This window comes from Coregonus lavaretus (genome assembly GCF_964263955.1).
Source record: "Coregonus lavaretus genome assembly, contig: HAP1_SCAFFOLD_4910, whole genome shotgun sequence".
In the NCBI taxonomy this organism is placed as follows: domain Eukaryota; kingdom Metazoa; phylum Chordata; class Actinopteri; order Salmoniformes; family Salmonidae; genus Coregonus; species Coregonus lavaretus.
The window spans coordinates 8,881-24,652 of NW_028159005.1; the positions used below are offsets into that span (position 1 = coordinate 8,881).

The following is a 15,772-nucleotide window of genomic DNA, read 5'->3' on the forward strand; positions in this document are numbered from 1 at the left end:
CTGGTATTAATTTAAATGTGCCGGTGAATTTTTGTGGACATCTGAATTGGTTTTGGAACAATCATTTTCGTTTAGCCTTTGGTATTTCAATAACCGAGAGTTTATTGTGCAGCCTTATTGACAAGGTAAGATTGTAACCGTTACTCAGGCTACTGTACCCCTATATTGATAGCAGACTGTATCCCCAAAAATTGCAACATTGTATCTTGACTGCGCAATGAGAAACTAGGCTACACGTGTACTGTCCTCTCGATTACTGTATCAGTGATTGCCAAAGCGTTGTTTGACAGCTGTCATTGAGATTGCGCTGGACAATAGGGCTTGCCTGTAGGAGCCATTTGCTATTGTTTTCTTCTGTGGATAGATCAAAACATAAACAGATCGAACATGTCGCTCAGCAGAAGTATTGAATGGGAACACTTTGAGGAACGGGACAAAACGCACCGTTCATCACGGGCTAACGGCTCGGGATCCCAGTCCGGCTCCAGAGGCAACGGTCTCGTGCCCAGCCCGGCGCACAGCGCGCACTGTAGCTTTTACCGAACGCGCACGCTCCAGTCGCTCACCTCGGAGAAGAAAGCCAAAAAAGTGCGGTTCTACCGAAATGGTGACAAATACTTCAAGGGTTTGGTGTATGCCGTGTCCAACGATCGTTTTAGGTCCTTAGACGCCCTGCTTATGGAGCTTACCCGGTCTCTCTCGGACAACGTCAACCTGCCACAAGGTGTCCGGAGCATCTACACCGTGGACGGCAGCAAGAAGATCAGCATCCTGGACGAGTTAGTAGAGGGTAAGGACACACAGTCACCCCCGGCCCCCTCCCCACACACACAGCCCAGTCCTACAAATGACATAATAAATCATGTAGAGATCAATACTCGCGCATATTGATGAATGAGCTGATTGATCCAAAGTACTCATTATTAGATTTGACCAGACAGACTCGTATCTCTCAGGTTTCAGCAAACCCTCACCTAAACCATTTGGCGTCCTGCTTGTCATCAGAGTTCCCCCAGCTGTTTGACATTGACTCCTTGTTCATAAATATGCAGGTGTATTCTGCTATCAGCTTTCCCCTTGGGAAGAATACTAGCTAATACTGCATTATAGGCTTATTATACTACATTATAGCCTATTATACTACATTATAGCCTCATTATACTACATTATAGCCTATTATACTACATGATATGATATAATGTAGTATAATAAGGCAATAATGTAGTATAATAAGGTTATAATGTAGTATAATGAGGCTATAATGTAGTATAATGAGGTTATAAAGTGGTATAATGAGGCTATTATGTTGTATAAGAAAGCAATTATTAATAGCCTCATACTACATTATAGCCTCATTATACTACATTATAGCCTCATTATACTACATTATAGCATTATTAAACTACATTATAGCCTCATTATACTACATTATAATCTCATTATATTACATTATAGCCTCATTATACTACATTTAGGTTCATTGGTTAGAGAGGCGAGCCAGCAACCAGAGGGTTGCCAGTTCAAATCTCGGGTCCAACAGGAAAAATCTGTTGTGAAGTGAGCTGGCAACCGGAGGATTGCTGGTATCAAATCCTAGATGCAACTGCCTGCCATGGTGCCCTTGAGCAAGGCACTTAACCCACTTAACAAAAACTCCCCGGGCGCCCAGGTGGTAGCCCCCCCCCCCCCGCACCTCTCCAAAACCTGTATGTATGTGTCTTTCAGAGGGGTTGGGTTAAAAGCGGAAGTCAATCTTGTTGTCAATAGTCTCTCTTGAATCAGCAGGGTTTCCTTTTTGGTAAAGCAGTTGTGACACACACATGACCCAGTAGTAGTGTGTGTGTGTGTGTGTGTGTGTGTGTGTGTGTGTGTGTGTGTGAGTGTGAGAACCACATAGATGACAGACCCGCAATAGCAGTACTAGGCAGCACAGTTTGCATTAAAGTACATCGATCCTCCATTGATCTTAGAGCAGTGTGTGTGTTAGTGCGAGCTCTGGCCAGTGTTCTGTGCTTCATTGGCTGTTAAAATGGTCCTTAGAGTGATTTTTCACCCTCTGGGCATACAACATGGAAGTGTCCCCCTCTACACCCCCCTCATCCCCCTGTCGATGGGAGAATGGAAAATGTCAACATTGAGGTATAGAGGAAGCTGTTATTACAACGGTACTAATAGTACAAATAAGATATGTACAACTACCTTCAAAGAACTGAACAACATGGTCAGGTCATACCGTTGTTATATATCCACATGAGTTATTAGCTCAGTCATTTCACAGGAATGCTTAATAAAGCATCATGTATATTGGCCTGGCTAGACCCCACACATCTAAAGTCAAATGAATTCAGTACGTTTGAAGTGTGTGAGTATTATTCCAGAAAATGAGTATGCAAAGGTTGAGAAATGTGAACATTACCTTCTTTCCTTTACAGTAGATCTCTCTCCCTACTTGGTAGATTTGCTATGTATAGACCTACACCGCAATGGGGGCTGGTGGGAGGAGCTATAGGAGGACAGGCTCATTGTAATGGCTGGACTGGACTCAATGGAACGATATCAAACGTATGAAAACCACATGTTTGACTCCGTTCCATTAATTCCATTCCAGCCATTACAATGAGCCTGTCCTCCTATAGCTCCTCCCACCAGCCTCCACTGCTACACAGTGGTTCTGTCTGTGTGTGAGCAACTCTCCTCTCTGTGTCGCAGGCTGCAGCAGTGACAGTGGCCGGTGGTGCCTGGGTAATACAATAATCTTTGTGTTGAGTCCTGCAGTCTGCTGTCTGATCTGTGACCTCTCTACAATCCTCTCTTAGCATGAAAGGTTACGGTTGTTGCACCAGCCCATGGTAGCGCTGTCATATTCAAATCAATCCACAGCTAGGAGAGATGAGTGTGGGACTTTCCTTTTCCTTTGTATAGCTTATCTCCTGACTCCCGTTAGTTTTACTCCAGTGCTGTCCTTTTCACCTGCCCCTCTCTCCTCTCTCATCCCCCTGTTTATTCTCAGCTGACATCTTTCCTTCCTCCTTCCAAATATAAGCCTCTGCACTCGTTCCACTTGTTCCTCCCCCCATGTCCCCAGAGAGGATGGGGTGGTAGATTTAGGTCAGCGCCCAATCCCGTGGCTGAGAGACACATTGCATCACTTCTGGTTGGACTGTCAGGAAGGACAATGGGTGCTGCTGTGGTACAGTGAGTGGTGTAGAAGATGGTGCCAGTCCTATTACTTCAGCCTCACCTCTGGATGTAATGCCTGTTTTCTGCCAAGTAAACTTTCAGAGTGGAATCTGGAATCCTCCAGGCAGGCATCACACTTTCTCTGCTCTGATTTGGCAGGAAAGTGGGCCAACTCACTTTCTCTGGCTGTGAAAACTTGTTGTTGTTCTCATCTTAAGGTTATTTGGGTTTATACTGCAGTAGGTACAGTGGCCTGTGAGTTCATACTGTAGGTACAGTGGCTAATGAAGAGTTCTGTATAGTTTTTACCTTTTCAATTACTCTACCAAAGGCTTATAATAAGAGTAGAGTTTGAGCTCTTAAGCCAATCCTATTGGACATTTGATATGGTGCCAAGTTTATTTTGGAACCTCTCTATCCATTCCATTCTTTCTACTGTACAATGACTGGACTCCAAACTCCTTCCATAAACAGTACACAGATTGGGTTCCACTCAAGAAGTCCCCTCTTTACTGTAGAGACTCCATTGGTCGGGATAATGGTGTGAAGGAGTCCTAATTATCGTAGCCCTGAACTCTGCCTCCTCAGTAACTTGTTTTGTCAGTGGGCTGCGGCTGTCCTCTCAGTGGCTGTCCCCTCTGTCTCTGCTGTAGTGTGCTTATGGAAATGACAGTGAGGCATTTGATTGGATCCAAACCAAGCCAAACCACGATAGTGGTCTTATGCTACACCTATTGTGTGCCATTTGAGGAGGACTTTCAATGCATTATGATGCACCTGTCGTTTGATACGATCCAATGTATGTAATAAGCTGATTGATTCAACATCAGTCTTCACTCAGGGGAAAACATTGCTTGTTTAGATGTCACCATAGTGTTAAGGACTACATCAGACAAACACATTCTCAATCCATGACCTCTCACTTACCCCACTGAGTGATGACATCTGTGTGTATTTGCTCAGTGACGGATCAGCACACACACTGATGGATCCGCCCCCTCTCCTCCATAGCGACCAGCTGATGTTTGGTTAGGGAGCTGTTTAAGGGGCTGTGGTCTCAGCTGTGCTCCACGTGAGGCCCCCGCTGTAGGGCCACTGAAGGGTATCACCCATCCAGGATCCCCTAACCTCTCTGGTGATGCCGCACTTTACACCCCCCTCTCGTCCCCTGGGGTATTCCTGTCACCGACGGTCCATGATACTGTGTGTGTGTGTGTGTGTGTGTGTGTGTGTGTGTGTGTGTGTGTGTGTGTGTGTGTGTGTGTGTGCTGAGACCCCTCATCTCATCCCCTCGTCACTGTCACCCCTGAGCCCCCTTCAGAAGGCCACTTCTGTTTCTCCAGGCTTTCAGATCTGAATTGATGATGGCTCCTCGTCTGATCTGGTGTTACCGTTTTCATCTGTTCGGGTCCCTCAGCTGTGGCCTAGCGTCGTTAATTAGCCTTTGGTTAATTGGTAGATGAATAAATCCAGGCGTCTTGGGTCTCGCCGTCTCAGAAGTCTCTCTCTTCCTTCTGTCCTCTTCCTCCTCCTTTCCGTCCCTTTTTCTTTGTCTTAAAGCAGATGAGAGGAACCATGAGGCAGTAGATAATACTGTGATGTAGTTGAGAAGATAACAGATTGATATTTTGGTATAAACCAAAATCCTGGTTTAGGTTGATCTCAGCACCATGGACAGCACACAATGTTACTACAGGAAGTAGTAGTAGTAGTAAGCTTATGACAAAAGGATCTTCATCTTTTTCAGTCGTGGCTCTTGAAAATAATGCTGGGTATTGTACTCAAGCTATTCTGGTGGGTTAGCCATCGTCTTCACACCACTCTCGCAAATGATTCCGTTCACCTTTCCCTGAGGGATGACACCTTTCTTTAAGCACTGTCTCCACTGTCATTAGGTGACTCATTCACTGTTGTCTTCCTGTTTCTGTTCCTGGATGACTGACTGCTGAGAACAGGATGTTTTGGTTACTCACATAATAAGAGCAGGGTTGACTGGAACAAAACTCAAACCTTAACCTTTGCTTCCATAAGCTTTCCTTACGGTTCTAGATGGATAGATTCTGTTGAGTCATTGTTCGTTCCCCTTCAGATCCTTCAGATTCCCCTCTCCCTCTCTTACACACAATAACAATGTTTTCTCGCCTTTCTTAGTTCATTTAGCATTATTTAGCATCACCCTTCTTTGAACATCTCTCTCTTTCTATCTCTTACATATAATAACAATGTTTTCTCACCTTTCCCAGTTCAGTCATGTTGTCATCGATCGGTGCCTTGAGCTTAAACTGGTAAAAGGCCAGATACGCAAGTATAGCGCTATGCAAGGACAACAAAGGCAGCAATATGGGTTCACTTAGTTGCATGCATAGCATATTCCATGCTACTACAGTATGCCATTCTGTGGTTTCACTAGTCTTGTGACAAACCGTAAAATCCATGATGAAAAGATTAGAGGTTAGCAATGTCTCCCTCTCCTAGTTTGACTCAGTGGCCCAGAATGCAAAAAATAAATTCCTACATATGTTGTCCTCCAACAAACAGCCTCCAAACACCATCACCCACCCTCCTCTTACCCTTATTGTGGTTCCATTTACCAGCAAAGCCTTTTGAGTCGTCAAATGAATCTGGTCTTGAGGGGAAACGCTCACACACACACACACACACACACGCTAACTGCTACAATGGAATGCCCGGCGAGGAAAAGGAAAATACTTAGCTTTGGAGAGTGTCCAACGCGGCAGGCCGAGAGAGCTCGCAGAGAAACAGAGAAGGCTGGGTTACACTGACTGGCTGGCCTCAGTCTCAATGTGGCTTTTGTTTCCACTGGGGAACCTTAACTCTTTGTCATCCACAGTCGAGCCGACTGGAGTTACTCTCCGAGACGTGGCTAATTATCACTCATTTAGTCAACTGGAATTAATGGTTATCCATTGACAGTTGTAAGGTGGCATTCAGAGCTGGAAAATGCGATGGAGTTGATTTACTGTAGCTTCAATAACTCAATTGCTGGATCTGATGGTACCTTTTTATGAAATGATGATTCCACGATTTTTATGAAAGGTATTTAAAAAAGAAGCCTATATTCTAAGTAGCTCTCCCCTCTTCCTCCCTTTAGGTGAGAGCTACGTGTGTGCCTCTAACGAGCCCTACCGCCGGGTGGACTACACCAAGAACGTTAACCCCAACTGGTCAGTGGGCATCAAGGCAGGCCAGTCCCGCTCCCTGTCCTCCCTCAGCACCCTGGTAAAGGGCGAGCTGCAGCGTAGCGAGGCCAGCCTCGGCACCAGAGACTTCATCAAGCCCAAGCTGGTCACAGTCATCCGCAGCGGGGTCAAGCCCAGGAAGGCAGTGAGGATCCTGCTGAATAAGAAGACGGCCCACTCCTTCGAACAGGTGCTGACCGACATCACAGACGCCATCAAGCTGGACTCCGGGGCAGTCAAACGGCTCTACACACTGGAGGGAAAACAGGTAAGATGATAATAACTCTGTAAATGCAATAACATGGTTACTTACTATAGCACAGGGTCTCAACTCCAATCCTGAGGTATATGATATGGTTATTTAGCCATTTATTTCTCAAAAATGGTATTACAGACAGTTGTGTTCAGCATATGTTTCCCATTTAGGCATCAAAACCTCAACCTTGCTGTTGCAAGCATGAATAATGATACTTTAGGGACTGTCTATATTAGAGTATGTTGGGTTAAACCTAACGCTGCAAAGCTGCTCTGTGGATGGGAATGTAAATGCAAAACATGTGAGGTATCAGTACCAGATGCAGTGGCGACCCTTACCAGTTTTGAGCCCAACGTTTTTAGCTTGCCTGTTATGCATGTTATTCTGGCATTAATACGTGTCACATATCAGTTTGCAAACCATGAAAAAAAAAGAAGAAGAATCATTGAGTTAATAAAGCCGCATATAAACATGGTCTCTTTTTTGCTTTATTGAGGAAGGCAGCTCCAAAACGCAGGTGTTTCAGCCTAGCTAAGTGCTTTCTGTGGTGGCGGGGCAGCCGTGATTGGCTCAGTGTTCTGTCACTCATGGGGACACTATGTCACCTCCAAGTCTAAGGGTAGAGCTTGAAAATTCAAGCCCCTTGGGTGTTGCCATAGAGTTACATTAGAAGTGCCCATCCAAGAAGGCTCAAGGGCATTGGCCACAGATAAAAGACGTCAAATCACGTTATATCTACAGTAGCTTTGATTGGACTGATCATGTCAACATCATACTGTCAAAATCTTAGCTAGCAGTCATCATCATGAATCAAGTCGACAATCTACTGGCAAATCCTTTTTAATCCTTGTCATATGAAGATAAATAATGAAGAGAAATTATAGATAAAACGTATCGGTGCTCATCGGCCATTGGACATAAATATTACACAACAAGTTGGAAATCGCAAATTCAACAATGAGTGGTTTGGAAGGAATCAGTGGCTAACTGCAAGCATTGCAATCACTAGCTAACTGCAATCACTAGCCTGCTATTCAGTGGAGTGGCTGTGTGGTCCCAAGTCTGGGATTAAGGGTCTCTCTTCCAAGCTTAAAATGATAAACATTCAACATTGGCCATGCTGTCAATGAAGCATGATTTGTGCCGCGCTCAAAACAACTTTTAACTTGGAACTACGAAATCTGACTTCAATTAGTTCAAGACAACTGGGAATTCGGGAAAAACAAGCTCAGACTGGGAAAATACGTTTTGAACGGTCATCCAGCTCGGAATTGTAAATCCGGAACTCGGCCTCTCTCTAGAGCTACGACCTGAAGATCACTGACGTCATCATGATTCAACCTTGTTTTTTCCGAGTTCCCAGTTGTCTTGAAAGCACCATACATCCAGAGAATGCCAGACTTTGATGACAAAGTTTGATGACAGAATTTGCCCACGAAGGACCGCTGCGCCACCTTCCTGTTCAAGTGATCACAGCACAACAAGGTGAGTCCAAAAATGTATTGTATGCTGGTGCATAAATGATGTAATATGCCAGGGAGATACAGTGGCTTGCGAACCTGGAATTAAAATGGATTTTTGGGGGGTTTGTATCATTTGATTTACACAACATGCCTACCAATTTGAAGATGCACAATATGTTTTAAGAACTTGAGCATGCATAACTATTCACCCTCCAAAGTCAATACTTTGTAGAGCCACCTTTTGCAGCAATTACAGTTGCAAGTCTCTTGGGGGTATGTCTCTATAAGCTTGGCACATCTAGCCACTAAGGATTTTTGCCCATTCTTCAAGGCAAAACTGCTCCAGCTCCTTCAAGTTGGATGGGTTCCGCTGGTATACAGCAATCTTGGATTGAGGTCTGGGCTTTGACTAGGCCATTCCAAGACATTTAAATGTTTCCCCTTAAAACACTCAAGTGTTGCTTTCGCAGTATGCTTAGGGTCATTGTCCTGCTGGAAGGTGAACCTCCGTCCCAGTCTCAAATCTCTGGAAGACTGAAACAGGTTTCCCTCAAGAATTTCCCTGTATTTAGCGCCATCCATCATTCCTTCAATTCTGACCAGTTTCCCAGTCCCTGCCGATGGAAAAACATCCCCACAGCATGATGCTGCCACCACCATGCTTCACTGTGTTCTCAGGGTGATGAGAGGTGTTGGGTTTGCACCAGACATAGCATTTTCCTTGATGGCCAAAAAGCTCAATTTTAGTCTCATCTGACCAGAGTACCTTCTTCCATATGTTTGGGGAGTCTCCCACATGCCTTTTGGCGAACACCAAACGTGTTTGCTTATTTTTTTCTTAAAGCAATGGCTTTTTTTCTGGCCACTCTTCCGTAAAGCCTAGCTCTGTGGAGTAGTATCTCCAACCCCATTCCTTCTAAACTCTCTGAATATAGACCTGGCAGAAAACACAGTTGACCCTTCTTTCCGGACAGATTCCCGGAGCCGGCGAGAATCTTCACGGACGGGCCAGAGAAGTGACTCATGAAAATAATGATCCCTATTCTCTCAGACAGTCAGGCCTGCTGGCCAGCCCAACATACTGAAGCCTCTACTCAGAGGAGGCTCTGTAACAGGAGGAGAGGCAGGGCCTGGATGTTCCTCTCTCTCTCTCTCTGACAGAGCAGACAGTTAATGTGTACAGTACAGTACACTTGCAGTATCCGCCCCTATTTGCTTTTGTTTGTGTCAATGAACCAGTCTTGCAGCACAGACTGAAATAAACGGCAGTATTGGACCAGAAATGGCTGACCAAGCTTGATTTTCAGCCCAGAGAGAGCATGTTTTAGGTACATTATCAGTGATTCGTCATTTCAGTCCAATTCTGGCCGCATATTAATCAGCCATCCACAGAGAGTGAGCGATAGAACGACAGAGAGATAGAACGAGAGAGTGATGGAGTAAAAAGCGATGACTGAAAAGATCAGCCATCGTCTCTGTTGAGTCGATGGTCTCCCTTACTCCCTCTGGCACTCAACATCGCTGCTCTTTCAAACATTTCCAAGCATAGGCTACAGCATGATGGATATTTGGGAATGCCCCATTAGATATCCACCCCGTTATTAATTCTGTCCCATGTCTGTGACAGAAAGAGTACTGACTCTCTGTCTGTCTCTATCCCCTCACGGTTCACTTAAACAGATTGACTGTGCTGTGGGCTGGGACTTTATCATAAATGATGCTGCAATACAGCTGCAAGTTGACTGAAGGGTTTTCTCCATTTATCCGTCAACATTCAGTGTTGTCGGCACTAGACAGAGAGAGAGGAGGAATCCTGTTTGGTGTAGAGATGAAGCAGAGAGAGAAGGTGTGAGAGAAAGAGAGGGAGTGCCCTTCCTGCTCTGTCCTTGGGGACTGCTTAAGGCAGGCGACTCACCAGGGCTGTTTGGAATGCAATGCGGCGGGAGGGTTGACTGTGACGCGCACTGATGATGTCACAGGGGATTTGCCTGTAGAAGCTGGTGGTAAATCCAAACGAGAGCTGTAGGGCTGTCTGGAACGCAGACTGACTGTCCCTGGAATTTCATAGGGAAACCTCCTCTTTCCAAACCCCCTGTTTAAAAAAAATGAGCTGCCAGGCATATGAGCTGCCAGGCATATGCAAATGACAAGATTATGGTAATGCATGAATGAAAAGGCTTGGCTCCAACAATACAGTTGTTCTTGCTCACAGAGAATGTTAAGTGTTTTTGTCTGTAGCTTTCAGTTAGGTTACAGTCAGTTCTATAGCATTTTGTTATTATGCTGCTTTCAATTTGTTATGGCAGCGCTCCATTTGAAACTATGGGTTACTGCATATACTTATAGACTGGTTAGCTGACAACATCACAAATGATGCACATACTTCAATGGGGCAGAAGTCCGTGTGTTGTCCAGATAGCTAGCAACAATAACAAGAACCTGCCATGTGGGGAATCATAAGTGGCTAATTTCAGCTAGTTTTATCTTGTTCTTGATACCATGTCTTGTTTTGGCTGATGTCACCTCTAGCTAACCAACAACTGTAACAATGTATTTCAGAGACAAGTGCTCATTGTGCACATTTATTTTTTCAATAAACATTGGAGACTAAATATAGTTTACATGTCAACAGTCTAAGCCAACACCGTCTGTTTTGCCCCGGAGTTGCGCAAGCGCCGGTTTTGTTGCTAAACAACCAACCTGTCTGTAACCATGTCAACGATAGAAGAGTTGGCTACTGCACATACAGTATGGGACCCAGGCTAGCTCAAAGGACAGTACACAACCCTAACAGCAGGCCAGGCCTGTGGAGCTCTGAGGGATGGCTCATGTGCTTGAACACCATTTAAAATACCTGGCAGCCAATGACACTACAGCCATATCACCAACATGTATTGCATAATGAATGGAGCTTACAGTAACTCCTACCATCGTTGAGGGATAGGATGCAGACTCATCATTTAGAGTTTTAGCAGATCCATATTTCAGACGTAAGATGCTGTCATTTCTTGTTGTTGTTCATTATAAATAGATAAGACCCATATTGTTGCAGTCTCTCTGAGCTGTTTTGATGAGTTTGAGATGTTAACACACAGAGCATGGGTTGTTAATGATAAGGTCATTCTCCATTAGTTACTCAGACCATCTACTGGATGTTCACCTCCTGAGACGGATCGCTCTTGTCCTGCTTCCTGTCACATGCTCCAGTAATGATCCACTCCATCAGTTGATTTATATCACCATATTAACAGCCCTTTCAGTCCTGATAGAGGCCTGGTTGTGAATCCTCTGTTGCATGTTACAGCATATACCAGGACACCACATCCTACACGACTCCATCGAATGGGAACTCCAATAGAGCAGTTTTCTGTCATTGAGGAGGATCGATGGGGACTGTTTAAAAACAGATTATCCCTGGAGGTTAATGGGGATGCATTCATGGCCCTATAGTTGAGTAACCGTGTCCTTTTGAGTCATTGAGGCGGATCCTAGGAAAGGCCTTCTATGTGTGTATCACAGGAGGTTGGTGGCACCTTAATTGGGGAGGACGGGTTTCGTGGTAATGGCTGGAGCGAAATAGGTGGAATGGTATCAAACGCATGGTTTCCATATGTTTGATGCCATTCCATTCGCTCCATTCCAGCCATTATCATTAGCCGTCCTCCCCTCAACAGCCTCCACTGGTGTGTATCTAATCGGAGCTGGGAGCAAAACAGGATGTACACTCTCATGATGCTGTGTCATTCAAAACATGCATTCAAAATGGAGGTCAATGTAAGGGCATTATGGCTGTAAAAATTATACATTGAATTTCTTGTTTAAAGGACATTCATCCCAGCATGATCCCATACTTGTCCGTATAACCTTAAGTTTACAAGGGGACAGAAAGAAAAGTCATATAAATACTCAGACATTGACATTTGACAGCGATTGCACATGATGTTATTTGAAGTATCATATTTGCAATGCTCGGCTGAGAATTTCCACCCAACAGTTGTTGTCTCTGACCAGGCTGAGACCAAGAGTTAAATCAGTCCCTGCCACCTGCTCATGTGACCACCAGGCACCAGCCCCTCTCTGGCATGGGATTAGGGTATGGGATAGGGGAGGAGAGCATGGCAGATGTCCTCAACTCCCATTGGAGCAGACAGGAAACCGGCCAATGGCCTTGTCTCTCTCAGACCATACTGTGGCCTGCTGTCTACTGTAACTGTAGTCATGTCAACTCCTCTACATGTAAAACAATATCTCTGTACTGGTATGTACACTATTCAACTTCTCTGGTAGTGTTCTGTAGTAGTATTCTGTGGTAGTGTTCTGTGGGTTTTTTACTGGGATGCATGTAGTACACATGGTGAGTGGGTTTTTATCTACAGTGTTTTCGGACAATAATAGTAACTCTGATTGGCTTCTAAAGGCTATCAAAATTAGATTAGTCAATTTAGAGATTTAACTGCGGAAGCCTGAAACCTGACCCTTAGAGAACAGAGTTGGACTATAATGGATCCACTTCAATGACCGCCATTCAGTCATGGAATTTGATTTGAACATACTGTATGTGTCCAATTCGATTTTTGAATGAAAATTATTCAGGTAACTACAAATATTACTCTGGTTTTCTGGTCATATTTTTAAGTTCATGCAATTTTGTAAAGTCATCAAAAACTCTTGTGTCTGAATAAATAAGCAATGCTTATACCTAGGATTTCTGATGTTAAATCTTTAGCAGTTAAATGGTTAACTACATAATCCATGGCCTGTTGCTTTTCCACTGCTCCTTGTCCAATCTGCCTGCCTACCAAGTGAACTCTCTACATTAGACTTGTCTGGATAATCTGACAGTTGACTCGCTCTCTCTCTTTCCCTCTCTCTGACAGAGCCTCTCTCCTCCAGCTAAGCTGCTTTTCACGCTCTGAGACGCTCCCCGTGCTCATGTCTCTAGACGGGCGTGTCTCCTGTGATTCCCTCTCCAGCAGGCTCTGGAGGGGGTTGTCTGTGTGTGTCTGTCTGTGTGGCAGTGATGAGGAATTGTTGTGTTTGTCCTCCCATGGCTGTAACATGATGTCACTCACTATTACGTCTGATTTGTCCTTTGAAGGGTGAGATGGCCTTGAGAAGAGCGTGTGTCCTTTTTATCTCTGTATTACAGTAAAGTGGATGCTTTTGTTATTAGAGAGAAGAAGGGATTCTCTTTTCTCCTCAAGTGTTGGCTTATCATTTCGAATGTTAGTTTTCCCCTCAAATAATTACATTCAGTATATAATCCAAAGCATTGGCTTCTAAGTCTTCAACGCTATCACACTGTTTTGGCTGTGTAAGAACTTCATAAATCCTTCAAATGAGAGCCTTTTACGGTTAGCATAGCCGCTAGCGTATTAGAACCCAAAGCCCCAGAGAGGGGTCTCAGAAAGCCCATCAAATGCCTCACCCTTGGGCTTAGCAGCCAGCACTAACAAGCTACCAGCGCTAAGACATGAAGGACGGCCTCACGGCCCGACTACAGCCTAGCCCGGCCTGCCATCTGCTCCTCCTCCAAACAATCAAATCATTGGTCCCAGGCAATATCTGTGTCTGTAGGGGTCTGCTAACCAACACCCCACCCCCCAGATATCCTCCCCTAGCTCCCCTACCAGGGCCCTGATCATCACCGGATAATTAGACATATCACTTGAGGGAGTGTGTGTGTGCTCGCGTATGTGTGTGTAGGGGGTTAAAGTGCAGCTGTCAGGTGTGTGTGTGTACTCTCCATTTGTAAACACAATGCACTCTCAGTCCAGCTCTCTCTTGCTAAGCCACTAGTCTGGATGAATGTTAATTGATATCCCTATATCAGGGCCAACTGAATCAGCTGCTGCTTTGAGAGAGAAACTTCTCTCTGTTTTACATCTCAAAGCCGTGTGGAGAAAGAAAGAATAGGAGTTCTATGGCAGGAAATGGGATTGAAGAAAGAGAACGTGCCAGCTGTCCTGTAAACATTGTAGAGTGAAATATGTTGTTTATTCACGCTTAATTTCACTGACATTTGGCTTCTGGAGGAAAATAGATAAATAGATAGATAGATGCTGTAGGAGCTACAGTATAGTGCAGTCCACTGCAGGTGCTGATTTCATCATCGACGTCCCCCCTTGTGGGATTGTAAGATAGCATGCATGTGTACACACACACCTTCTGGACAGCCAATGTATTTGACCTGGCTGCTGTAGCCATAGTAACTTCACAACCGTTTCACAGCGTATGAGCAGCACATGGTTCTATTATCCCTGCAGTCAGCTACCGTTGGTAATATCGCTGGCTATATTATTTACATTTACATTTTAGTCATTTAGCAGACGCTCTTATCCAGAGCGACTTACAGTTAGTGAGTGCATACATTTTTTCATACTGGCCCCCTGTGGGAATTATGGCCTCAGTGTATCATTATCACAGTGAATGGCTGCCAGTTGTACTATTATGATGGACCATTATGATGGACCTGACTACATCATCAGAATTTTATGAGCACAGATGAGGATCCGGCCAAGGCCAAGCGATGAGAGCACAGGAAGGGAGGGAAGGAAGGGGGGGGGGATAAGGAGAGAGGGGGAGGGGGGAGGTAAAGAGTCTCTCCCCTACCCCCAACCTAGTCAGCCTGCAGCATCACCACTCCAGATCCACTCAGACCCTCTTTTCCACTTCCTATACATCTACTGAGTGTACAAAACATTAGGAACCCCTTCCTAATATTGAGTTGCACCCCCTTTTGCCCTCAGAACATCCTCAATTCGTCGGGGCATGGACTCTACAAGGTGTCGAAAACGTTCCACAGGGATGCTGGGCCATGTTGACTCCAATGCTTCCCACGGCTGTGTCAAGTTGGCTGGATGTCCTTTGGGTGGTGGACCATTCTTGATACACACGGGAAACTGTTATGCATGAAAAACCCAGCAGTGTTGCAGTTCTTGACACAAACCGGTGCGCCTGGCACCTAATACCATACCCCGTTCAAAGGCACTTAAATATTTTGTCTTGCCCATTCACCCTCTGAATGGCACACATACACAATCCATGTCTCAATTGTCTCAAGGCTTAAAAATCCTTCTTTAACCTGTCTCCTCCCCTTCTTCTACACTGATTGAAGTGGATTTAACAAGTGACATCAATAAAGGATCATAGCTTTCACCTGGATTCACCTGATCAGTCTATGTCATGGAAAGAGCAGGTGATCCTAATGTTTGGTACACTCGGGGGGGGGGTCACATACACCAGATGGGTACAGTGAAATGTGTTGTTTTACAGGGTCAGCCATAGTAGTACGGCGCAAATTAGGGTTAAGTGCCTTACTCAAGGGCACGTCGACATATACCTCCCCCTCCTGTGGCTTATCTTGTTCCTCCTTCTCCTCCTCCACTTCTCCCATCTCCTCCCCCTCTTTTAAGGTTCCCCACTGAGCAAAGCAACCGACAGCCAATTCAGTTCTACCAAGATTTGAGAATTCCATTTCCCACTTTCCCCCCTCAGAATTAACCTTTACCCTTAAATAAATGTAATCATGTAAATCCATGTGGTACATGTAAGGCCTGGGAATATGATGAGTATGATCAATCTGTGGATGATATAGACAGTGATTACATATTAGATAAATACATGGAGGATAGGGAGGTCATCTCCACAGAGGGTGACCTTTAGGCCCCAAT

General features: G+C 44.9%; 1 protein-coding gene across 1 annotated transcript in view; it reads left to right on the top strand.

The window, feature by feature from the left end:
• Window positions 1-320: 320 nt before the first annotated feature.
• LOC311123368 (serine/threonine-protein kinase DCLK2-like) overlaps window positions 321-15,772 on the top strand; it is a gene marked incomplete at its 3' end in the record, with an annotated part of 35,144 nt that continues 19,692 nt past the window's right edge. Inside the window, exons 1-2 of the mRNA XM_084197641.1 lie at window positions 321-790; window positions 6,293-6,648. Of these exons, the coding sequence (XP_084053767.1) occupies window positions 388-790; window positions 6,293-6,648 (759 nt within the window). The 5' untranslated portion in view covers window positions 321-387. The remainder of the gene's footprint in view (window positions 791-6,292; window positions 6,649-15,772) is intronic.